We start from the raw sequence: 25,767 nt of genomic DNA on the forward strand, positions 1-25,767 counted from the left end.
TATTGAGAAATCAAATTCAATTATATTAATTACAATCATTTCTTACCTAGTAAGAGAAATTAATGAAAATTCTCGAAAAGATCACACAAAGTAAATTTTCCTTTCAACGAAAAGATTTATTAAACCTAAAAGGAGATTTCAACAAAAGAGGATGAAATCCCTTTTAATTAGCCCTTGGGTTTATTCAAAGACTTCCGTCTAAATTAATTTCCATCTTAGCTAGCAGCTTTTTAACCACACGATAGAAATGTTAAGAGCAATAGTTTATTTGTAAAGATTTCTAAAGAGTTGGCCCAATGTTCTCCTTTTGAATTTTCCACTCCTATAGAAAATGTATGACTGTGAATGCATAACTAAGATTGGAATTTTCCCAATAGAATGTGAAAGTCTGATTTTTCCCTTTTAGGTAGCCCCCCTCCCCCCCTAGCTATCCCAAATAGGGTTTCAATGTCTTCTTTTCTTTTTATCAGTTTCCTGGAAAAACTAAATAAAATCAAAAGTCGTCCTAATTAGGGCAACAGGCTGTGTGAAAAGAATTTTCCATTTCCTTCTTACAGAAAAGCTCTTAAGAAAAAACATCTTTTAAAGCTATTCATATGTATTGCTCATAGTTAATCTATATTCCATCAACTATTAACCAAAATAACATCTCTCACTTCCATCAACAAGGATCTTCAACAGCTACTGATCTCCTGTAACTACTTTAAGAGGTAGTTACAAGGATGTTCACATTTATTGAATCGCAGACGAGCTATACTAAGAGAGTTGAAGACTTTACACTGTTTCCCCCAAAAACTTATCCAATTATTCACCCAGATACCAAAATAGGAAACGGAATCAAATATTGAGCAACATCTGTCACTATATGCGCCACGGTAGCCGAGCGGGTTAAGAGGTGAGACCTGCAAAGCTAAATATGCATTGTGGTACTGGGTTCGATTCCTGGTCTTGGCCATGGATTTTATTTAATGGTTAAATGAGAAATAGTAAAGTACGTTTGCTATTCGCCTCCATCCACGACACCTGGTAATTGGTAGTTGGACGTTAAGCCCCGCCTGAAAAAATAAGCGATTACTTTACTTTACATCTGTCACTGAAACAATTGATTGTTTCAATTTTAGGAACTGTTTCAATTTTATTCATTAAATTGGTAAAAATGTGTTATTTATTCGCCTTTAAAAAGTATAAATTGGTAATGTAAAAGATTTGGGAACCGAATGTCGGTGAGGTAAAGTATGTGAAGAAACGGTTGTGTACCTTGATATTAAAGTCATACGGAAAATGGACAGTGAAATATCGTACATCAACAACGGTCAACGATGACCACAGTTTCAAATTAAAGTATTCATTTTTCTTTTCTTTTTGTTACCGTTCTTTTCAAATTTTTCTTTTACTTCCACTTTTACCACACTACAATTAGTTCCCATCACTAGGCGCCACGGTAGCCGAGCGGTTAGAGGCGAGACCTGCTAAGCTAATAAGCATTGTAGTACTGGGTTCAATTCCCGGTCTTAGGCCTTGGATTTTATTAAATGGTTAATAAAAGAAATTTACAGTAAAGTATGTTTGCTGGTCGCCTCCGTCCACGACACCTAATTGGTAGTTGGACGTTAAGCCCCGCCTGAAAAAATAGGCAATTAGTTTACTTTACTTACTACTTACTTACTTTCCATCACTAAATAAATATGCTTTTCATTAGAATCTGTATTTGAATAGCAATTATTTATCGCATAAATTAGGTAAAAACCCTGAATTGACAAAAAAAAAAAAAATTAAAAAAAGTCACAAATAAAACTATAAAGAAAATACAATTAACAGATCATGGTATTAATTTGTTGTGAGTCCTTGCCCGTTTGGAAAAGTATTTTCAATTGTTGCATTTTCCTTTCCTGTTTTTTAACTTCGCATTGCAGTAAATTGATCTGCTCACGCCATTGGGTACCCGTGAGTTTCATCCGGTTGTACACGTCCTTATAGCTGGCCTTCACTGTGTGCAATTGTCTTCGCATTTCCACAATCTCATTGTCTAAATTTTCACTCATTTTTTGCGAGTCCTAGATTTGAACAAAAATCACAATAATATGACAACAAAAAGAAAACAAGAGTGATGTGAAAATATTCACACTACTGTAGTCAAGCTTACAACATGCACAATTTCCTCAAAATTCCGAATTTTAAAAAAGAAAAACTATACTGAAATGATAACTTAAATGGAAAAACCTAACCCCAGTCATTCCCTGAAACGAATTTCTCTTCAAAAAAAAAAGAAAAACGCTGCCAGCAAAGCCTGGAAAACTTTGAACGCTTTTCAAGAAATTAAAGATTTTTTAAAGGAAATGTGGGCGCATTTCCCTTAAACTTTTCAAGATTTATCTTCAGTCAAGCCATAAGCAACCGCAAGAGTTAATCTTCTTCTTCGGGGCTGAAAGGACCAGGGCCACCTCAATCAAGGCTCTCCACTGAGCTGTGTCAAGAGTCTTTAATCTCCACCTTCGAACACCTATTTTCCTTAAATCCCTTTCGACGTCATCAAGCCATCTAAGTCTTGTCCTACCTCTTCTTCTTCTTCTTCTTGTTCCACAGCACTGCAGTCCTGAAAGGACCAGGGCCTTCTCAATCAAGGCTTTCTACTGAGCTCTATCAAGAGTCTTCAATCTTCACCTTCACACTTCCATTTTCCTAAAAATCCCCTTCGACATCATCAAGCCTCCTCAGTCTTGGCCTGCCTCTCCTTCTGACACCTCCAGGTCTTCCATATAAAAAGCGTTTAGGGATTCTATTATCCACCATCCATTCTCCAACATGTCCTAACCAACTCAATCTTCCTTTTTTTTTAATGCATTCAACGATGTCTGCTTCTCCATAAAGAGTTTGCAGTTCCAAGTTGGTGCGGTTTCTCCGACCTTCTCCCTCTTTTACATGATCATATATTTCAAGAGTTAATATGCCTAATATATAAATTTACCATATTTATATGCGCTCAGTATGCAAACGGTTTTTTCAGCCTTTTTATTGTTAAACTACTTTGGTACTGTGTTTTTTTTATTTTATAAATTTTCTAAGGAATATATTTTTTTTATAGTTATGAGATCTGAGTGTAGGATTGATAAGGAAAGAGAGATGGAAAAGGGAAGATGAATGAAGAGTAAGTTCCATTCCAAGCAAGAACTACTCCCACCAACTTAATGATACTTTTAAGTTCATCAGTAAATCAGAATTCCTGTAAGAATTGCAGTTTTACACCTAATTTTCACGCGTATTATCCTTAGTACTATTAATAAATGATATCATAAGAAATAGATTATGTTTAAGGAAAATTTAGTGCGGTTCTTCATCAACACCTTGCGACCCACAGATTTTAAAAAATTGTGCAACTCTGATCAACACAATTCAAACTTAATTATTTAAAATAAAGATAAAAAAAAATGCTCTTACGTCAATCTGTTTTTGAAGATCTATGGCAGCTTGAGCATATATTTCTGAATGTAAAGTTTGGGGTTGTCCACTGAGAATTATTTCTTCGTTCGCTTCAAGATATTGGGAAACTTCTCTCTGAATCCGTTCAATCTCCATAAGTACATCGTGTACACGTTGCCATTCTTTTCTGATTATCTGAGAGAATAAAATAGAAATTATTTTAGATATATTATGTATTCTCCTTCTTATTATGGACATAGGCGCACCCTGACGGGGTTTTTGGGAAGTCGAAATCTACTGCTAAACAATGTAAAGGTAAGGCCGACTATACACCATTATTTCAACACTAATTCAAGATTCAATGGCCTTAACCTCTCCTTAAATCTTTATAAAGTAAAAGTGAATCCATCTTTCACCGCTTTTTAAACATAATTCTCTAAGTTAGGATAAGATTAGAATCACTTAAGGGGTTCAACGCCTTTCTAACCTGTACCCGCACCTGATAAACAAAAAGAAATTTAAAGTAATTACATAATATGAATATATAGTTTTCGTGACCGTAAATTGCTAAACTTAGGATGGAAGGACTTAGTTTCTGTAACTCAACCAACCCGCATAGCCACGCCCTGAAGAGGACAATATATTTGTCGAAACGTTGGCAAAAAGACGAGTTGTTTTATTTGACCGATTCCCCGCAAATCCTCCATCCTAAGTAATTACATAATTATTAATGTTTGTTCAGAGATCTTAAAAAGGCAGAAAGTAAACGAGACGTATTTTAAACTGAAGAATATTTGTGTAATGGATTCACATCACCAACCAAAACCCTCCTAACCAAAAAAAGTATATTCTATATGCGCCCCTGATTATGCTAAGTAGATTTTTCAATTTTAACAAAATGGGGTAAACAAAAAAAAAAAAATTATAAGGAAGAGTAATACTTACAAAATATTTCTCAATATTCTCTCTAGTTTCTTCAACGAGTGCATTTCTGTACGATGCTAAAGTTTCATGGTGTGCATTCTTCTCTTGTTCATAAATTATTGCTTTTTGCCGTTCAAATAAGAAATTTATCCTAAAAAGTTGTTTTACAAGTATTAATTATCATTAAAACTGTTGAAATTGTGGTTAGGTACGCACCAAATGATGATAATATCTTTGATTTTCTTCATCGTAGAACGTATGTTTATTGTATCCCTGACCAGTTTCAGACTTAAATCTATCACCTGAATTAGATTAATCCATACGCATTCCAGTTCACACATGTTTCCATCTTATTCTACACGTGCTGACTGAGTGAGGTTATACCAGTGTGCATGATTGTTATTCAAAATGTCGATGCATCGTAAAACTTTTTTTTTAAAATAATGAAATCAAATTAATTAAAATTTAAAAAAATAATAATAAAATGAAATAAATTACTGAAACTTGGCTTTTGTTTAAGAGTTCTGCAAGTTTCATGCACGTGTAATGTTTTTGGAATTTGAACTTTGGATTTTGGATTTTATAGGAGGGTTGCGCGTAAATTTAAGCAGAAAATCTGAATTATACTTAGTTCATTTGTACTGCAAAATGAAGATTTTCTTTACTTATTTACACATTATTTGATAAATGATTAGTATAAAATATTCATCAATATTTGTTTTAACAATAACTATTTGCCAGTACATATGAATGAAAAAGTATAATTCAGTAATTTGTGCTCAAATAAAGTACGACTTCAAATTTACAATTCTAAAACATTACACGCCCACAAAACATTCAAAACACCTTAAGCACGTGCTAGGTTTCATTAATTTTATTTTAATTTATTTTTTTTTTAAATGTTCACTTAACTTTTTTAATTTTACACATCATGGTAACCTTATTTCATACAGCAAACCACGCGGTGTGCGGATCGTATCTTCACAGGATCAACAAAAGGTCCTCTCTCCTCTTTGCGTAGATTGCAATGAGGAGGAGGATTTCAAACATATAATAATGATATATCCACGTTATGTGGTAGAAAGGAAACAAATGCATGACGACATATACAGGTATTTAGATGCACCATTTCGCTACGAAGACATAATATTCTCCACCAACATCGTATGTGCTTAAGTCTATAGCAGAGATAGCAAAGAAATATGGATGTAGTTAAAAGTTATAGCCGATTAGAATGAATGCAAGAAAATGATTAGAGAAGGATTAAGGTGATTTTAATTTCGGTTAAGCTATAAGGATGGCAGGAATATTAGAGTACTGATCCATCCATTAGCTATAGTTTATGTAAATAGTTGTATATAGTAGAGGGATGAATGTGTGAAGCGAATGTATTTTATAAGTAAGAATGGAGAGTGAGTGATATTCTAGTGATAAGCACCTAGACGATGCTGGCTGTATGGCGAAAGACAATGCCAAAAAAAAAAAAAAGTAGTGTAAGCCGAAAAGCGAAATCTCTACATCAAACTGATTAATCTACCACTGATTATGGATGGAATTCCGAAACTGGTCTGGGATACAATAAGAAATAATATACGATGGATCCAAGCTGTACAGTCCAAGTTGTACAGCTTTAGATGAAAGTTCTTAGTAATTTTCTGAACCTAAGATGTACTCTGCAGTAGATTTTTACTTCCTTCGTCCACTTTTACTTCTCTCAGTAAGTAAGGGCAAGGAAAAGTATCGCAAATTTTCAATTTCGAATATTTCCAGGAGATATCTGTTTTAAAAAACCACAATAAATGAAAAAGAGGACAATCTCTTTATTAAACTTGCACAATCGATCGAAGAACTTTACTGCAACTCACAATCTAAATCGAATTGTTCTAGACACAAGACTCAGACCAAATTCTAAAATCCACCTTTTTCTGACTTCAAAATTGATATCTAAAGTAATTGTAAATGAATGTAATAAATAAAACAAACCAAAAACTAGTAAAAACCAAATACTAACGTTTCTGAAATTCGATCCCCATAAAATCGAGTTAAACGTACAATATTTTCTTTGGGAATTGTGTAATTTTTCACTGATTTCCAAATGGCACAATCACTTGGATCGGCTATATTTTTACTTAGATCCACCATTGTTAAATCTTGCTTTTCACCCATTGATGATTTTATTTCATTGATCAAATGTTCACGATTTGTTATCTGTAACATTTGTTTTTTTTCAATGAATACAGGTTGTCCTCAGGTTACGACGGTCTCGAGTTATGACGTTCCGTGGTTACGACTCCCATTTACAGTACAGTACTATGAAAAACCCGCGAACTACTGTACGTGTTTTGGTCTGCAGTACTGTACAGTAGTATGAAATTTTTATGACAGTATACTACTGTTTTTTATTACTGTTTCATTTCATTATTACACGTACTGTTCAGTATTTTATATGTGTTTTTTGATAATTATGTAGGGTACTGTGTTAGGATAGGCTAAGTGCTTACAGTACTGTACTGATAGTTATGGTAATACAGTACTGTACTGTATATGGTATAGTTTACGTATGTTCCGACTTACGTCGAAAAAAAGCTCTACTGTGGCTGTGTCATGGACACGGCCGTGTGTTGTACGTGAATACGTTTACCTAAGGGGTTATGTTTTTTATATAAAATATTTTTATTTATGTATTTAGGTTGAAATCAAGGAAACAAATAATTACTGTGTTACAATATAGCTTTATTAATTAAAAGTACGACACAAATGGCATACAAGATACATCGAGATTTCTGGTAAACGTTAAATCAATATAGGTATTACCTAACGTTGTTGGAGAAGTTTCAATATACTAAGACAAATTGAACTTGCTGAGCATGAAGTAGGGCAATGAGCGGTTTTGTGAGACATCAACATTAAAGTCTCCAACTATCATAATTGGTGCAGTAAGATCAGGCTCGTATTCGGGTATAATTTTAGAAATAATTTTGGAATATTTTAACAACGATCGTAACATAAAGAGTTTAATTTCTGCTAACGCTGTGCCCGGATGGATATACACACACCCGTGTACGAATTTGAAGATGCCATTGGCCTTTTTCGTTTACTAGACAGACATCACCAGCTTTTGCGTCTTTCATTTCCAAATAAATTTCCGAAATGTCAATGTTAACTCTATTACCATCAGTGAAGCTATTGATGTTGCGATATATGGCGACTCCACCGGCTTTGCGACTTTTACCATTCGATTGTTCGTGAGAAGCCCTTTCCAACCGTATGCGATCTCTGTATTTGATTTTGGCTTTTCGACGCGTAAAGGCCGACATCATATATTTTTGATAATATTTTTTTATTCTAACACCTTTATTTTATTCACTGTCACTAATGTTTTACATACAATCGATAGATTGTGACGACAGCTGACGATTAAAACTTAAACGAACATCTCGATACGCAGCAAAATTATCTCAAAATGGCGACGCTTCCCCCTCCACCGCGCGCGATATGTTACAGTCCTCGCTTATCGTAATGAATTCTTTGATCCTTTAGCTATCCAGTGGTCTAATTTAATTTTGGCTGTAGACGATAGATTCGAAACTGTAATGCTAAACTGTATCCCCCGATTTTGTTATCATTAGATTTTTAGGGTTGCCACCATATGATTCAAATTTAAAGACGTATTCACGTCAAAACGGTTTACGACGCCCCGTAGGAACGGATCAACATCGTAAGTCGAGGACTACCTGTATTTGGTTATAGAGTTCATTTATATATGAGCTTTCACTTAATAGATTCCAAGGTGGAGCCTATACAAAAAAATACTTTTCGTAAAAGTGTAACTTTTAAAGAAATAGACAAATATTAATCTAGATTCATCTCTGCATAATTACAAATTTAAAAGGGAGTTCCTCAACAAAGTGATCTCCTAGTATGTTCTCATTTTCTACATTTTACAGTATGTACCACTATTCGATCCTCGAAAGGATCCTTCGGCCCCCCCAGCTTAGAATTTGTCTGTTGCATCATTTCGCAGTTGGCAAAACTGCGAATGAGAAAGGAGAGGGGATCGCTGAGAGAGTGTGGAAAGAGTTTTGTGGCCAGTTGCCCTTGGGCATCAAAGAGAGTAGGGGAGGGGGGGTTAATGACTGATTTTGTCTGTGTGTCCGCCATTGCCAGGTTTTATAGCGTCGGTCTGGCTGGAACTGTTTTCTCCAAGGATTGGGACAACCCCTTTAGCCGATGGGCTAATGTAAAGAATAGCGCCCGGAGGTGTGGCCTGTTTATTTTTGGTGCATGCGCAGTACAGCACAGTTACCGTTGACTTTTTAAACTACTTCCCGCCAATGTTCAATATATTCTTTTTAAATTTCTCAACTTCCCGCTAATGTGCTGTATATAATTTTTTTGAATTTCTTACCTATTTATGTTGAGCGCGCATGCGCAGTACACTTACTGCATAGTAACTGCTTCTTTTTCAACGTATTATCAGTTCCCGCTAGTGCCAGTGTGTAACTTTAGGTTCCTTTTTTTTTGAAACTTCATAAAAGATGAGCGTTTTGAATTTACAGTTTTTCTTTAATTTAAAGCATGAATGTAGTCTGAGGGAGGATAAAGAGATGAAAGTTTTATCATTTTGAATAAGTGTTGGTTTAATTAGTAATATGTAGGTCCGAAGTGTGGAAGTGAGATAAGTATGAAAAGGAGTCATTCTTCCATGGGCGATCAATTGAGAGCATTATTTAAGGGAGTGAATAAAGTGTACAAACAGAAGGATAGGGATTGCATTGAATAAGGTAGGCTTCTTTTCTTTTGTTTTCCATGTGTCTGAATTACAAATTAGAGTTGTGATAGTGGATTAGTGGGGCAGTGAGGGGGGTGTGGGGGCGAATCCCCCATAAAAACAAAAAATAGATCAGGGGGTGTGGGGGCACAGCCCCCCACGAAAAATGTTTAATAATCTTAAATTAATAATTCGAAGTGATTCTGATTCGCTGTTACCATATAACCCGCCAGATTTAAATGTAAATATAAAATAAAGAAATATTTTTATATTTACATTTGAATTTGGCGGGTTATATGGTAACAGCGAATTAGAATCACTTCGATATTAGGCCACACCTCCGGGCGCTATTCTTTACATTTACCTGAACGATGTACTTTCGTTTTTTTTTTTTTTGTTGTCTTGTGTCAAGTCAATTTGTGAGTGTTACAGTTAAGTGTAATTAAGTCAGAAAACTTGTAAGTCTAACTAATTCAGTTTTATTCAGTATTTGGGTCATGATCTGTTTTGTATTTGAGTTCAAAATTGTCAAATAAAAATTGTATTGTATTTGTCTAAATCGGTTAAGGTAATCTGAGTGTTTGTGGCGTCCCCAACCTTTTCCTTTCCTTTATTTGATGTCATTTTATTTTATTTGTGTTGCTCTCCCAAATTGCCTAGGAAGGTCTATTATTGTCCCTTAGTCAAATATTTTTCAACCACGATATAGATAAATCTAATATATTAAAGTAGAGCTAAATAAAAGAAATACTAGCCTTTTCTAATTTACAAGCCACTTTTCTTTTAAGCGCCATTAAAAGCGTTCTAGCGTGAATATCAACAGGAGCGCACATTAATCCGCCTACTGTCGCCGTTTCACACTAGAAAAAAACAAAGCAAACAAATGTTATTACATAAGTTTGTGCAATAGTATTAGCACAGATTTTCAAGATGTGCAAACTGAATTGTAGCTTGTTTTTCTTTTTAGAAAACACTGTCTGAAAGACGATTATATAACTGAGAAGGCTGTAGCCACTAAATGGTCTTGGAAAATTCAAAACTTTTTAAACAATCTTCAGGAGCAGGCCAAAGAGGACTCGTTCTACCAACACGAAGAATTGTTGAGTAATTCTCAACTTGCTCACAGTTCAATTTCTCAAAATGTTTGGTGGAAGTCGTTGGGGGGAAAGAATAATTGGTATAATTAGGAAGAGATTTATCCCTGGTTGCTCGTTCCCGTTCATTCTAGCACTTCTCTGGACAGCATTGGTAATTTCCATGGGGGAAGGGAATTCACCTGCCCTACAACTCATTCAGTTGCCCCCACTTGCTTGGGTAGACAATACCAAAGAAAAGACGAGAGAGTTCTCTAGCTGTCCCCAGCATCTTAAAACTTCTCCAAAAACCAATGGTTTTCAAAGATTGTTCCGCAAAACATTTGATATTCCATAATTCTTTCGTGGACGCGAGCGGATAGCTCATATTTTACTATTAACAATTTTTTTCTTAGAAATAAAACACTGGATTCGAACTAGGGATCTCCCACTTATACATATTCACAACTTCTTAACCAATACACCAACAACCGCCCTGGTGTTTAATAGTATTTCAAATTCGAATTTTCGTCCAAATAAATATCTGCAAATTGTACGTGATCTTATCGGACGTTTCTGCGGTATATGAACTAAATTTAGAACGTATTCCACAATTCAGAAAAAATAAATAAAACAAGCTTAAGACCCCCGGTGTTAACCTCAGGTTAAGAGGTTCTCGAGTGTCAGGTTAGTTAGTGTATCTCTTCACAGAACCCTTTAATATTCTGAGTTTTCTCGGATATTTTGAATTCAGAAAGTATGCTGTAAGTGAGTAAAGGTAATACTGGACTGACAACAGTACAGAATCCTGTAAACACAAAATAAACACAACAATGTACCAACTTAACAACCTCAAAAGACGTTTTCAAAAGAGACTAAATAATAATAATAATATGAGCGCCACGGTAGCCGAGCGGTTAGAGGCGAGACCTGCGAAGCTAATATGCATTGTGGTACTGGGTTCGATTCCCCGGTCTTAGGCCTTGGATTTTATTTAATGGTAAATTTACAGTAAAGTATGATTGCTAGTCGCCTCCGTCCACGACACCTAGTAGTTGGACGTTAAGCCCCGCCTGAAAAAATAGGCGATTACTTTACTTTACTTTTTTTTTTAATAATAATAATAAGGGAAGGGATTAGCTATGCGGTTAGCGAATTGGATTCTCACACGAAGGACCCGGGTTCGAATCCATCTGCTGACCTTAGATTTTCTCTTCCTAGCAGCTTCTTACAGCTCACTGTCCGATGATGGACAGTGTTGTCTGTCCGTCCGGAGGCCAGCAATGCACTGAAAAAAGCTCTGGGCGCCAAACACCTGAGATGTTGAGTAGCCTTAAATCATTTTAAAAATAATAATAAATCAATGAAAACATATTACCCTAATCTTTTCCATCATTTCCTGAATGACCGGATCTTTAATATCGATTGGATCGCTAATATCTTTATGTTGATGTAAAATGCATTCAATTCTTTTTAATATATCCTGATAGAATGCTGTCAGATTTTTCCGTTCTCTTTCGGAAACTCTAGTTTTCAAAATATCTGATAATTTAGAGCCCTGCAAAGATGATTTATCTGAAATTAGATGAAAGTCCCAAAACCGGTCAGGGATACAATAAACGGATAGAATCAATGATATATACAAAGATCAGCTGGCTTTCATTTTTATTGTGAATATATAAATACGAGTATGTATCACTGGACTTGAGATAAAGTGGTCAAGATATATAATATAATATGTGAGTGTATGTATATTTCAAGATATAATTTATGAACCTATTTACATTAAAAATCTAAATTATGAAAACAAAGTATCTTATTGAATTGAAATCATAAATCTTCTGAAAATGAACAAGAACAAAAAAATTATTATCTTGAAATCTTAAGAGAACAAAACAAAAAAGGCTACACAAAAAAATGTCTTTTTTTTTACCGTAGACTCTTTTGTCGGTTGTGCGTCGGCACCACTTTCTGTGGTAAGTTTCTCTTCGGATGACATTATTGGAATTTCTGGGACATAATTTTCAACCACTTTTCTGGAAGGAAAAGGAAAAAAAAAAGACTTGGTACGAATACTGATATCTTTTGCCAAAGTTTCGAGAATCAACAAAATTGGCGCATCAACAGCTGAGGTCATTAGCGCCCGGAGCTTTTTCCAGTGCACTGCCGGCCTCCGGACAGTGTTCTCTCATTACAGACAACACTGTCCATCACCGGACAGTGAGCTGTAAGAAGCTCCTAGGAAGAGAAAATCTAAGGGCCAGCTGCTGGATTCGAACCCGGGACCTCCGCGTGGGAGTCCAGTATGCTAACCTCATAGCTAATCCCTTCCCTAAAAAAAAAATTGAATAATCTATAAAATTATACAGGGTGTATACGAAGGAGTTGGTCGAAACTTCGGGAAGTGATTCTACAGCTCAAATGCAACAAAAAATATTCTCTTCACTTTGGCCCGATTCTCAATAGTGTCCAAGATATTTGCATTTTTAACTTTTCCGTCGATATTCGCGTTTTTCGCCATAAAAACGGCCGTAACTTTTCTATCCTTTATCCTATAACAAATCTGCTTTTTTCAAACGAAAGAGCATTAAATTTCCTATAAATGTGCTTGGTACAGAGCCTCAAAACGATTCTTTAGAATAATGAAATTTTTACTTGAATGACTAAAAATTTCGTTCTCGATGATTTTTGTTAAAATTTTCAACTGCATTTTTTTCAATTATTAATGAATCAAGGAATCACATAATTTCAGAAAAAGTTGCGCATTTATTGAGCTTCAAGATCATATGGATTTTTTTGGTTTTTAATAAAACCCTACCCCGAACAGAGGGGTAGGTAAATGCAGAAAAGTGGGATTTTGCGAACTGACTTTTCATTACTAATTTACTCAAATATCAATTTTTGGAGAAGGAACAAAAAATAAAGTAACCATTTTAGTTTTTAACAATTATTATTTAATAAAACGGAAGTAAAAATAAAGTAGCAATAAAACGCAGTAGTTGACTACAATTGTCGGTGCAACTTATTTGAATGACATAATGGAGGTGTTTTTGATCAAAGTTAGTTAGTAATAATTCAAAAATAAAATGGTTATTTTCTTTTTGTTCCTTCTCCAAAAATTGATTAGTTTTGAATTATTATTAATTAACTTTGATGAAAAAAAAAAACTCCATTATGTCGTTAAAATATGTTGCACAAACAATTGTAGTCAAGAAACTAAAAATTTGCCACAATTCTTTCCCACTTCCTTGTTTGAATAGTTCGAACGATTTTTGTAGCAATTTTAACTAGGCACCTGCCTATTGTACTTTTTCACTTCTGTGTTTTATTGCTACTTTATTTTTTTACTTCCGTTTTACAAAATAATCATTGTTCTAAACTAAAATGGTTACTAAAATGGTAAAAATTGATATTTGAGTAAATTAGTAATGAAAAGTCAGTTCGCAAAATCCCACTTTTCTGCATTTACCTACCCCTCTGTTCGGGGTAGGGTTTTATTAAAAAACAAAAAAATCCATATGATCTTGAAGCTCAATAAATGCGCAACTTTTTTTGAAATTATGTGATTCCTTGATGCATTAACCATTGAAAAAATACAGTTGAAAACTTTAACAAAAATCATCGAGAACGAAATTTTTAGTCATTCAAGTAAAAATTTCATTATTCTAAGAATCGTTTTGAGGCTCTGTACCAAACAAATTTATAGGAAATTTAATGCTCTTTCGTTTGAAAAAAGCAGATTTGTTGTAGGATAAAGGATAGAAACGTTACAGCCGTTTTTATGGCGAAAAACGCGAATATCGACGGAAAAGTTAAAAATGCAAATATCTTGGACACTATTGAGAATCGGGCCAAAGTGAAGAGAATATTTTTTGTAGCATTTGAGCTGTAGAATCACCTCCCGAAGTTTCGACCACTCCTCCGTATACACCCTGTATAGGTAATTATATCATACATGGTACTTTGCAGAAGAACATAACCCCAATATCTCGAAAGTTAAAGATTTCCGTAGAAAATCTTTTAAATGAAAATTATTGTTCTATATGTGTGAGGCGCCACGATAGCCGAGGTGGTTAAGATACTAGACCCGCAATGCTAAGATGTATTGTTGGTTTAGTGGGTTCGATTCCCTGGTGTCTAGGCTTTGGATTTTATTTAATGGTTTAATATGAGAAATTTATAGTAAAGTATGTTTGCTAGTCGCCTCCGTCCACGACACCTAATTTGTGATAGTTGGACGTAAAGCCTGCCTGAAAAAATAGGCAATTAATTTACATTTACTTTACATGTGTGCATTCTAAATGAGTATTGAAGAAGGATGTAAAGTAGTACTTTCGGATTATGGCTTTTCAGTGCTTAATTTCCGACGTGGATTTTGTATGACGTAGCATAAAAACAGAAAGAAACAAATGTAGTGTGAGGCAGAAACATAGTTAAAGTAAAACATTCTCTACGCCAGACTTTTCTTAAAAATTGCTTGCTACGATGCACGGAAAACACAATCAAATTTTCAACAGTTAATTTTTCTTTAGTTTTGGACAGAATTGTGAACAAAACATCCTGCGATTATAAAAAAGGGGAAAAAATAAGGAAAGCATTTCTATCTGGGAAGCATTGTTGGATGAGACTCAGCCATTTAACAGGATTTTTCTTGCATGGACTGTTGAACTAATTGAAGGTCCCCATTACAGGTTACCCGATCCTTCATTCCAAGTTAACGAATTCTTTTAAACTTGGGAATCCTCGCTGGTATTCAGCAAGGAAGCATCCGAGGTCTTGTACAACTGATATACCCAACCATTCAGATACGCTGAACAAGATCTATGCAGATGATGATCTGCAAATTCTGTTTCTACGCTAGCGTTCTTATAAATCCAAGAACACGCAACTTCTTTTGGTGCAAAAAAAAAGAAAAAGAATGTAAGACTGAATGAAAACAAAAATAAAAAAATCATTAAATAAAACAAAACAAAATCCTGCATTAGAAAGATTAATTTACGACAGACGCTTAAACAACTGAAGCACAGTTAATCCCCCACTGTTAGATGTACAAACTGTTAAAATACTCTAGTGAATTGTACACCATCATAGGTTTACAATCAATGCTGTACAATCTGTTTCATTGGTATCTCCCGGCTATCATTGATATTCACATTTCCCGTGGGAGTAAAACTGAAATAATAGCAGTTTACAGTCCAACGGGATGTCTACCATATTGTCAAGTATTAAATGGTAAGCTCAGACCTAAAAGCTGAGATTAATTTTGAATTTACATACGTAAGTACGTGGTACTACTCTAGCATTCAACGCAATGACCTCATAAATATAGAAAAGGATGTCAAAGGAAACAAAGTCAATTTGTGCTTTAGTTCTCTCAGTCGAATAAGTACTTTGACCTTTTTGCTGTACAAGGTCAATTCCTACGATTTTTAGACTATAGCATTATTCCAGCAAGACCAAGTGGCTATAAGGAAGGCACCTTTTCGCAGGATTAATTGTTGGCTAAATAAGCACAACCATCGACTAGATCTGGCGGAGGACAGCCTGTGTTGTTGCCAGGAAGAAGATGAAACGCGCTGCACCTTTTATGAATAAAGTGAAGGGCTAGTTTAGCTCTGATTTCGACTCTTCGGATTGTCAAAATCCACGTCGTCAAACTTTGCCCAGAAGCTTCTCACCTCCTGGACTCCTAAGACTGGACAAACAAACAGGACTGAAGTGGTTACTCTTAATTAGTGAGTACCATAATAGGTGCCCTCTGCGTCGCAGGTAAAGCAGTTTTTGTAAGCGTGCATATTTTTGTAAGTGAGGGAACCCCAATTTCAAAACAATAATACGAAAACCAAAGAAAGACGAACTACGTTGGCCTGCCGCAAGAATCCAGCCACAATCCTTTTGATGCTTCACCAATAGAAACTGCCAAATATCCACACATGCCGGCACCTTCAGACAGTGATTTGGCCGCCATATAAGTACGACCATCTTGTGAGACATGTTGAAACGTGTTACTATCCAGTGGGATTTCCAACTCTAGATCGTGTACAGTCTGCGCAAACAAAAATAATAATAATAATAATAATAATAAAACATCCTTGTTATAAAATGCAGTACATAACTGGTACCCTTAGAGCCACTTTGTAGTAAGTACCTTTTTTGAATACAAATTGGCGCCGTCGAAAACGTCCATCGGTGGTATTAGATTACCTCCAGGTGGCATGTCTGCAAAAACACCACTCAGTCTGTCATCTTTTAGTTGTAATAATAACTGAGATAGATAGATATTTCTAGCTCTTTTTTTCACAACAGTAGATGCTGGACCAAATACCAGTTTCTCCAGCCAGGCCTAGAAAGGAATTTTTTTTTTTAATTAAAACAAAACTAATACGTTATATTTAGCGTGAAAAATTTTATTTCTGGCGCCACGGTAGCCGAGCGGTTAAGAGACTAGACCCGCAATGCTAAGGTGTATTGTTGGTTTAGTGGGTTCGATTCCCCCCGGCCTAGGCCTTGGATTTTATTTATTTAATGGTTAATATGAGAAATTTATAGTAAAGTATGTTAGGCGGTTAAGAGACTTGACCCGCAATGCTAAGATGTACTGTTGGTTTAGTGGGTTCGATTCCCCCAGTCTAAGCCTTGGATTTTATTTATTTATTGGTTAATATGAGAATTTTTTTGTAAAGTATGTTAGGCGGTTAAGAGACTAGACCCGCAATGCTAAGTTGTATTGTTGGTTTAGTGGGTTCGATTCCCCCCGGCCTAGGCCTTGGATTTTATTTTTTTAATGGTTAATATGAGAAATTTATAGTAAAGTATGTTAGGCGGTTAAGAGACTTGACCCGCAATGCTAAGATGTATTGTTGGTTTAGTGGGTACGATTCCCGGTGTCAAGCCCTTGGATTTTATTTAATTGTTAATATGAGAAATTTATACTAAAGTATGTTAGGCGGTTAAGAGACTAGACCCGCAATGCTAAGTTGTATTGTTGGTTTAGTTGGTTCGATTCCCCCAGCCTAGGCCTTGGATTTTATTTATTTAATGGTTAATATGAGAAATTTATAGTAAAGTATGTTAGGCGGTTAAGAGACTTGACCCGCAATGCTAAGATGTACTGTTGGTTTAGTGGGTTCGATTCCCCCAGTCTAAGCCTTGGATTTTATTTATTTATTGGTTAATATGAGAATTTTTTTGTAAAGTATGTTAGGCGGTTAAGAGACTTGACCCGCAATGCTAAGATGTACTGTTGGTTTAGTGGGTACGATTCCCGGTGTCAAGCCCTTGGATTTTATTTAATTGTTAATATGAGAAATTTATACTAAAGTATGTTAGGCGGTTAAGAGACTAGACCCGCAATGCTAAGATGTATTGTTGGTTTAGTGGGTTCGATTCCCCAGGTTTAGGCCTTGGATTTTATTTAATTGTTAATATGAAGAATTTTATAGTAAAGTATGTTTGCTAGTCGCCTCCGTCCACGGTCGTAATTGTGTCGTAGTTGGACGTAAAGCCGGCCTGAAAAAATAGGCATTACTTTACTTTACTTAAAAATTTTATTTCTCTTACAACATTTTCCTGCATTTTCCAACTTGGAATTTCAACTAAACAGTTAGTTGGTTTAATTACAATAACAAGAAGCCTGAGGTCCCAATGAAATCTCTCTTCAACGCCAAAGGATTGTGCTTAGAAACTTTATGGGATAGACAAGAAAGCTGCTGCCTCCGAAAACAAAAAAGAATTGGTGCGGAAATTGTAGCACGACTAGAAGAGAGGAGATCAAATTTTTACTTTCCTCCTATTTTCGGTGCAGAATTTAACATGATCGCAATACTTGGACTAAAACAATAAAGAAAAACATTGATTTTAATGGTACTGATGTGAGGAGTGTTGAGAATCAATTTAACAATTAAGTTTGAACTTGTAAATAGTTTTTAAGCTTTTATGTTAAAAAGAAAAAAGAAAACTCCAAATTCCAGATTTCTTCAAAACTTAAGAAAGAATGGAGAAGAAATTCTTTTCAACATTCTTCTAGCTTAAATTAGATTTTATTACAGTGTGAATCTATTATACAGGAAGTTTATAAAAATTTGTTTGAACTTAAGAGGAATTTCATTACAACGTTTTAATGTTATCGTCAGATTCTTCATTGACTTTATTTTAAAATATAATTCCCAATCGCCATTCCCATTCCCAACTATCCACTCACACGAATCTTTTAAGCCACTCGAGACTCCATTCCCATTCCCAACTATCCACTCACACGAATCTTTTAAGCCACTCGAGACTCCATTCCCATTCCCAACTATCCACTCACACGAATCTTTTAAGCCACTCGAGACTCCATTCCCATTCCCAACTATCCACTCACACGAATCTTTTAAGCCACTCGAGACTCCATTCCCATTCCCAACTATCCACTCACACGAATCTTTTAAGCCACTCGAGACTCCATTCCCATTCCCAACTATCCACTCACACGAATCTTTTAAGCCACTCGAGACTCCATTCCCATTCCCAACTATCCACTCACACGAATCTTTTAAGCCACTCGAGACTCCATTCCCATTCCCAACTATCCACTCACACGAATCTTTTAAGCCACTCGAGACTCCATTCCCATTCCCAACTATCCACTCACACGAATCTTTTAAGCCACTCGAGACTCCATTCCCATTCCCAACTATCCACTCACACGAATCTTTTAAGCCACTCGAGACTCCATTCCAAATTTTTAAAATAATCCTCACCGACGCCTGAAGCGTTGGTATGGCCATGCCAAACCAATTGTGTATGTAGCAGCCATTGGCAGTCGTGAGTCTCCTACTTTAATGCCAAACATACATCGCGCTGGATGGCCATCGTTCATGCCAGTCATGCCTTTTAAGTGTTCGTTGGCTATCAGCCAAACTGCGCACTTGATTATATAAATTATTACAAGTCATCAGCTTTATTTGGTGCATTTATTTTTGGGCATTGTAAAAATCTCAATATACGTAATTTAAAAAAAATATATAAATATTTAATAAAAATTATTTTTCTCGACCGGTTTCGATCCATCATCAGTGGCAGATTATTTAGTTTAGTGAACAGATTTTGATTTCATTTATGTTTCCATAAGTGATTCTATTGCATAAGTTGAGTCATTCTGTCTGAATCAGTGAGTGTAGTGCGAGACTGAAACATAAGTGAAAAAATCTTCTCACTAAACTGATTCAAATCTACCTCTGAAGATGGATGAAAGTTCGGAACCAATCAGGGACACAATAAACGTGCATGCTACGACAGGATTAAATCAAATATATTATACAGCACTAGGATTTAACCACATTTTCAAAAATATATATTGGATATATGTAAAATTGGAAGGTTTAACTAAAAACGTTGTGAAGTATAATAAATGAGAATCTTAAAAAGTATTTAGAAGGAATATTTGCGCCTCCTGTTTCTAAGTGCAAGAGAGAGAGACGCTCCCTAAAGTGAGAAGTAGAGAGACTTCTTTCTACCGTTAGCCTTTGAGAATTGAATCGTTGATAACGCTCTCACTTCTGCCCTAGATTCCAGGACACATCCAAACCAAGCAATCTAGTCTTCCCCCATCTTTTTCGTGACACCCTCCCGGGGGCTATCCTACTTCTACTCTTCTTCTTCTTCTTCTACTACCAACTCCTCAACCATTCCAGGCTACCGCTCAACTTCCTCCCTCCTTCCTCTTCATCTCTTTGGCATGGCGAGCGACGATGTTCAAAGGATCCAGTGTGCCTTACCGTGGTATGAGGGGGTGAAGAAGTGAACCTCAGAGTTACAAGCTCTCTCAAACCTCTATATACCCCCTAGGGAGTTACATCGTCAAAGGCGACCGGCTACAAAACCCTTTGCCTATGTGACACTCTTGAGAGAACCCTACGTTCGCATGCTTTCCATTGCTTCAACAGTCAAACAAGTAGTATGAGAAAGTGTTTCTCTAAAGTGCGCCAATGTGGAGGGTTATTAGAAAGGCAGAGGGAACCCGAAGTAAGGAGACAGGAGCATATACCACATTACAAACATAAGGAAATTCCCTCCACGCCATTTTAAAGTCAAACATTGTATCCTAAATTAACTAGCTATTAATAGCTTGTTAGATGTGCTTGTTTAAGTTCTACACTGAACATACTCGATAGGTAAGTATATTTCAAAATATTGGAAGTTTTATTACGCAATAACTAGAATAACCTACTGTTAACAAAGTTTGTACGAAAAGCAAAAGTAAAATAACTAAAATACATTGAAGCAGAATTAATACAAAACACAAGGGAACAGATTAGCTGTGCGGTTAGCGTATTTGATTCCCACGCGGAGATCCTGGGTTCGAATCCAGCTGCTGGCCCTTAGATTGTTCTCTTTCTAGCTTCTTATAGCTCACTGTCCGGCGATAAGACAGTGTTGCCTGTAACGAGAGAACACTGTCCGGAGGCCGGCAGTGCACTGAAAAAAGCACCGGGCGCCAATAACCTCAGATGTTGGACGCGCCTTAATAAATACAAAAAACAAAAAAAAAATATATAATACAAAATAAATTATTATAAAAATAAACATTCTAACTCTAATTCCTGATAGAAGTTTCTCCAGCAACAAGAAGTGGTGAAATTGAGCCATCGTCAATTAAGGTTCTCTGAAATCCCCTTCCCAAAAATGAAATAGAGCTATACTATAGAAGAAGTGCATATCTGTATGTGTTAGTGATCACTCCAGGTCAAAAAATAAATAAATAGAAGGGAAATCAGGAACAGTTCCAACTTTATATTATGCTCATGGGACCTTACAGAGTAACTTAGCTAAGAAAATCTTTTTTTCCGAAGAAGAGTGGAAAACTTTTTCACTTTTAAAATAAAGAAAAGCTTACTTTTTCAGGCGAGCTTTACGTCCGATTACAAATTAGGTGACTTGGACGGAGCCGAGATTACCAAAAGTACTTTATTAGAAATTTCTCAAATTAATCATTAAATAAAATCCAAGGTCTAGACACCGGGAATCGAACCCACTAAACCAACAATACATATTAGCATTGCGGGTCTAGTCTCTTAACCGCTAGGCTACCGTGACACCTTATGTTCATTACAGTAAACTTTCATAACTAACTACACATGTCATAATAACAACTGAACAAACAAAATATAGACTTTTTTTTTTTTTTTTTGACACCAGTAAAAGTGACTTAAAAACGATCTTATTGCAGAATCAGCTTTTCTCTTTAACAATTATCTTTTTTCCATTTTTATTTTTTTTTCAGAAAAGCTTTTTTTTTTTAATTGGGTAGACTTCATATTCTTCTATCAAGATGGCCCTTATTTTCAGCATTTCTTGTTCCAATCAACAACAAAATAAAAATAACGCTAAAATTTTCGTGTTCAAAATTTCAGTTCAAGTGGACAACCAACCAGTGACCTTCATCAACCAATTAGTTTTGTAAACAAAAATGGCTGATACTCTACATTACGACCAAGATTTCATCGGATAAAGCGACTGTAACTTAGCGTTCTAAATTCTTCTACCAGAAGCACAACTTTGTCTGAATGGATTTTTTTCATTTATCTCAGAGATTTTTCCAGATATGCCTCCTACGATTTTACTCTAAATTTCGAATACTCATCACTTACATGATGAGTAGATCAAAAACTTTTATTTAAATAATTGTTTTACCTTAATACTTTTCTTAGCTTGGGAGTTTGATAATTAAGGCGTGTATCTTTAAGTACGACAACAACCAAAATCTTTATCGCCCTTCGAGCTTTTTATAGTGAACTTGCCGGATTCCAGTCACTTTCCTCCGTCAAGGTTAGCTTTAAGAAAATCCTAGACCAAAGGTCGCCAAACTTTTTTGATCTTGGACCCCTATATAATTTTTCGAATCCTCCATCGACCCCCCCCCCCCCATAAAAGATCATCCATCCAAAGTAATTTTCAGTTAATTAAATTTATTTATTTACAACCTGTACATATACATATATATCAAGTAAATGTGTTCTTAATTGAGTTATGCACAGATTGTAGGCTGAATCATGGAGGATCCAGCGCCACAATCGGGAAGGCATGCTGAGAGGTGCCACCAGCCAATGCTTGAACTCTCTAGAGGTTGGAAGGAAGTTTAGGAAATAGGTAAAAGGTCGCCGGGGCCAACGTCGTTTCAGGCGTCGTGGAGGATGGGTTGTTGTTAGGATAAGGCTTGTGCTGTGGGATTAGGATGCATGGTTTAGGCCTATTATGGAAATTAAGGAAGCCGAGAATGTATTAGGTTATTGACAAAAGGGATATTGAGGTCTATGTGGAGGGTTAAATTGGATACATAATAGGGAGCGTTGACGATATGCCGAAGGACTTTAGATTGAAAGGATTGGATTCTTTGGATGTTGGAAGGTTTCGCAGAGCCCTACAGCTCAGCTCCGTAGTTAATTAAAATAAAACTAACTATTAGGTACTGTGTTTGTACAATTTATTTTATGATTTTAAACATTTATTAAAGTAAAATTTTACATTGTGTAACAAATAGTTTTTATGAAAAATATCTTAATGTTGATGAAATTTAAATATCTCAATATTATTTAAATAATAATTAATTATAAATAAGTAGAGTAACTACAGTATTGCTTCTTAATTAATGACATAAGTGTGCTCTTGGTGTTTCTTTGCAAGGTTCGCTATATTGGGCTCGAAATTGTTTTTCTTTCGACCCCTGGCTCAGATCGACCCCCTACTTTTGTTAAATAGACCCCTGGGGGTCTATTTAGACCACTTTGTCTATATAGACCTCTGAACTAGGAAGAGAAAATCTCTAAGAGCTGCTGGCTGGATTCGAACCTGGGATTTCTGTGTGAGAATCTAGTACGCTAAACATTTAATGCCTTCTAGCAGTCAGTAAAGTAAAGTAATGTAATCGCCTAATTTTTTCAGGCGGGGCTTAACGTCGCAACTACCAATTAGGTGTCGTGGACAGAGGCGACTAGCAAACATACTTTATTATAAATTTCTCATATTAACCATTAAATAAAATACAAGGCCTAGACTTGGGGAATCGAACCCACTAAACCAACAATACATCTTAGCATTGCGGGTCTAGTCTCTTAACCGCCTAATATACTTTACTATAAATTTCTTATATTAACCATTAAATAAGATACAAGGCCTATACTAGGGAATCGAACCCACTAAACCAACAATACATCTTAGCATTGCGGGTCTAGTCTTCTAACCGCCTAACATACTTTACTATAAATTTCTCATATTAACCATTAAATAAAATCCAAGGCCTAAGACCGGGAATCAAAACCATTACCACAATACATATTAGCTTCGCAAGTGTAGTATCTGTTCTTATCATCTTAATCTAGCAGTCAGTATGTCAATGATCAAATAGATTATTAGTTATTTATTTATTTTGTAAGTTACACCAACTGGCTGCACTATTAGTAACAATAACAATAATATTGACTGCACTATTTCACATTCACTAACTGAGACTAGAAGTTAACCACTCACTAAGTTATCTCTAGGATTAACTACTTCTCTCAGAAGAGAGAAAATCGAGAAGCCATTGGTATTTTAATTGCCAAGGAGGATGATCTGGAAGGTGATGAGATGATAAATTGCGGCGGAAAAGAGGAATGGAATGCGACCGACTTACAAACGGAATAGCTAAGAACTGTGTGGATGATTAAGATTTGAAACCATAAAATGGAGCCGATTAACGATAGTGCTCAAAAAGAGATTGGAACGTTTCGTTGAACCCCCACAATTAGATAATTCTGAAAATAGTTGACCTTTTTTATTTTATCCTTATTTTTTTTTTTAACTTAGTATTAAAAAATATTACCTTGAATTTAGGAAAATCTCTGACATTGTTTCCTTTTTCAGCCAATTTTGAAGCGTATTCTAAGAAAATTATAAAATCTTCATCCATTTTGTCATCTACTGATGATAATGGATTCGCGTCTAAAAATTCTTTGTCTGTCATAGTTTTCCATTTATTTTTGTTTGCCTCTACATCATCATCATCATCATTTCCTGCCACTCTATCATCCTCTCCACTATCAGGCTCATCTATGATTATTTGTTCATTTTCAGTTCCTTCTTTCTTTTTCTTTTTTCTTCTTAAACGTGGCAAACACCGAGAGCCCTTTGGGCGTGAACTAGATTCCTTATTAGACACTTTTGTTTTTATTACTTTACTTGTTTCCAAAAGATAATCTGTAGAATTTTCTACATTAATTTTTTTAAACAAATTTTTACTATTCTTCAATTTGCATTTTTGGCGCAATAAGTCATATGTTTAATGTTATTTATTTATATATATATATTTTTTTTTTTTACTTCCAATTTAAAATTCTATGTATTATTAAGGTTAGAAGGTAAGTCGGCAGTGTAGATTGTGTAAAGAAGAGGAGCTAAGACCTCTATTTACACCTTCGCTGATGACACTGCCATTCTCTCCACACTCTGACCCTATCCTCGCAGTACGCTCACTACAGTCCCACCTTCACTCAATAGAACCTTGGTTAGAAAACTGGCGAATCAAATTAACCCAACTAAGTCTAACTACATAGTCTTCACACTCAAACGTCAAACTCCACCACCTGTCTTCTTACATCATACACCTATCCCACCAGCCGACTATGTGCGGGTACCTTGGAATGTACCTATACAAGAAGAGACTTACCCCATACGAGACTTAAACGTACCGAACTAAACAAACGATACAAACTTCAAGCCAGACTACTACGACAAACGCTCAAAACTCTCACTACAGAACAAAACGACGACTCTATACAGCCCTTCACACCACCAATATGGACTTACGGACTCGAACTTTACGGAACAGCTAAAAAAAAAATCCAACATCAATAGACTGCAAACAACACCAAACCAAAATACTCCGCCGCATAGTAGACACTCCATTCTAATGTTAGCAACCACATAATTCATACAGATCTCCAAATTCCACTCATCTCCGAACTAGCCAAAATTCGATATAAAAATTTTCACCAAAAACTCTCACTTCATCACAACCCTTTAGCTGCGAACTTATCTTCAATTACGCTACCCTCCAATCCTCGAAGGCGGCTGAAGCGCCGTTGGCCCCGTGACCAACTGGGTGACTAATGGCGGCCATCACTGGATGACCGTCATTCACGTCTGACACGCTATTGATTTATACCTATCACATTTACCTATTGTACCCTGTAGGTACAGGTGTAAATTTCATTAAAAGGACAAATAAATAAATATGTAGTATGGCCCGCAAAGCTATTATGTACTCGGTTCGATTCCCATTCTAGTCATTAGATTTTATTTAATGGTTAATATAAGAGATTTATAATTAAGTTCATTTTTCTAATCGCATCCGTCCATGACACCTAATTTGATAGTTGAACGTAAAGCTTACCTGAAATAGGTACTTTACATATCTAGTCGTCTTTTACATATCTAGACCTCTGAACTAGGAAGAGAAAATCTCTAAGAGCTGCTGGCTGGATTCGAACCTGGGATTTCTGTGTGAGAATCTAGTACGCTAAACATTTAATGCCTTCTAGCAGTCAGTAAAGTAGTTCCGGCAGA

General features: G+C 35.7%; 1 protein-coding gene across 1 annotated transcript; it reads right to left on the bottom strand.

Annotated features, from left to right (window-relative positions):
* Nucleotides 1-1,686: 1,686 nt before the first annotated feature.
* LOC141450053 (uncharacterized) lies at nucleotides 1,687-24,476 on the bottom strand. The gene is made up of 10 exons (XM_074120077.1): nucleotides 24,026-24,476; nucleotides 16,334-16,528; nucleotides 16,047-16,231; nucleotides 12,119-12,221; nucleotides 11,564-11,743; nucleotides 9,868-9,972; nucleotides 6,353-6,549; nucleotides 4,363-4,492; nucleotides 3,436-3,612; nucleotides 1,687-2,054 (listed from the first exon to the last, which is right to left on the bottom strand). Exons 1-10 carry the CDS (start codon nucleotides 24,164-24,166, stop codon nucleotides 1,812-1,814), a joined length of 1,656 nt encoding a protein of 551 aa, XP_073976178.1. The 5' UTR covers nucleotides 24,167-24,476; the 3' UTR covers nucleotides 1,687-1,811.
* Nucleotides 24,477-25,767: the final 1,291 nt, after the last annotated feature.

This window comes from Rhodnius prolixus, unplaced genomic scaffold (assembly GCF_049639745.1).
Source record: "Rhodnius prolixus isolate KJV_2025 unplaced genomic scaffold, Rpr scaffold_2, whole genome shotgun sequence".
In the NCBI taxonomy this organism is placed as follows: Eukaryota; Metazoa; Arthropoda; class Insecta; order Hemiptera; family Reduviidae; genus Rhodnius; species Rhodnius prolixus.

What these genes read in the sequence shown, in the direction of transcription:
- LOC141450053 (XM_074120077.1), bottom strand. Translation starts at nt 24,166, where the DNA reads ATGACAGACAAAGAATTTTTAGACGCGAATCCATTATCATCAGTAGAT. An exon ending in GAGATTTTCCTAAATTCAAG is followed by an intron (nt 16,529 to 24,025) that starts GTAATATTTTTT and finishes ATTCCTTTCTAG; the next exon opens with GCCTGGCTGGAGAAACTGGT. An exon ending in AAATGATGGAAAAGATTAGG is followed by an intron (nt 9,973 to 11,563) that starts GTAATATGTTTT and finishes GTTTTTTTCTAG; the next exon opens with TGTGAAACGGCGACAGTAGG.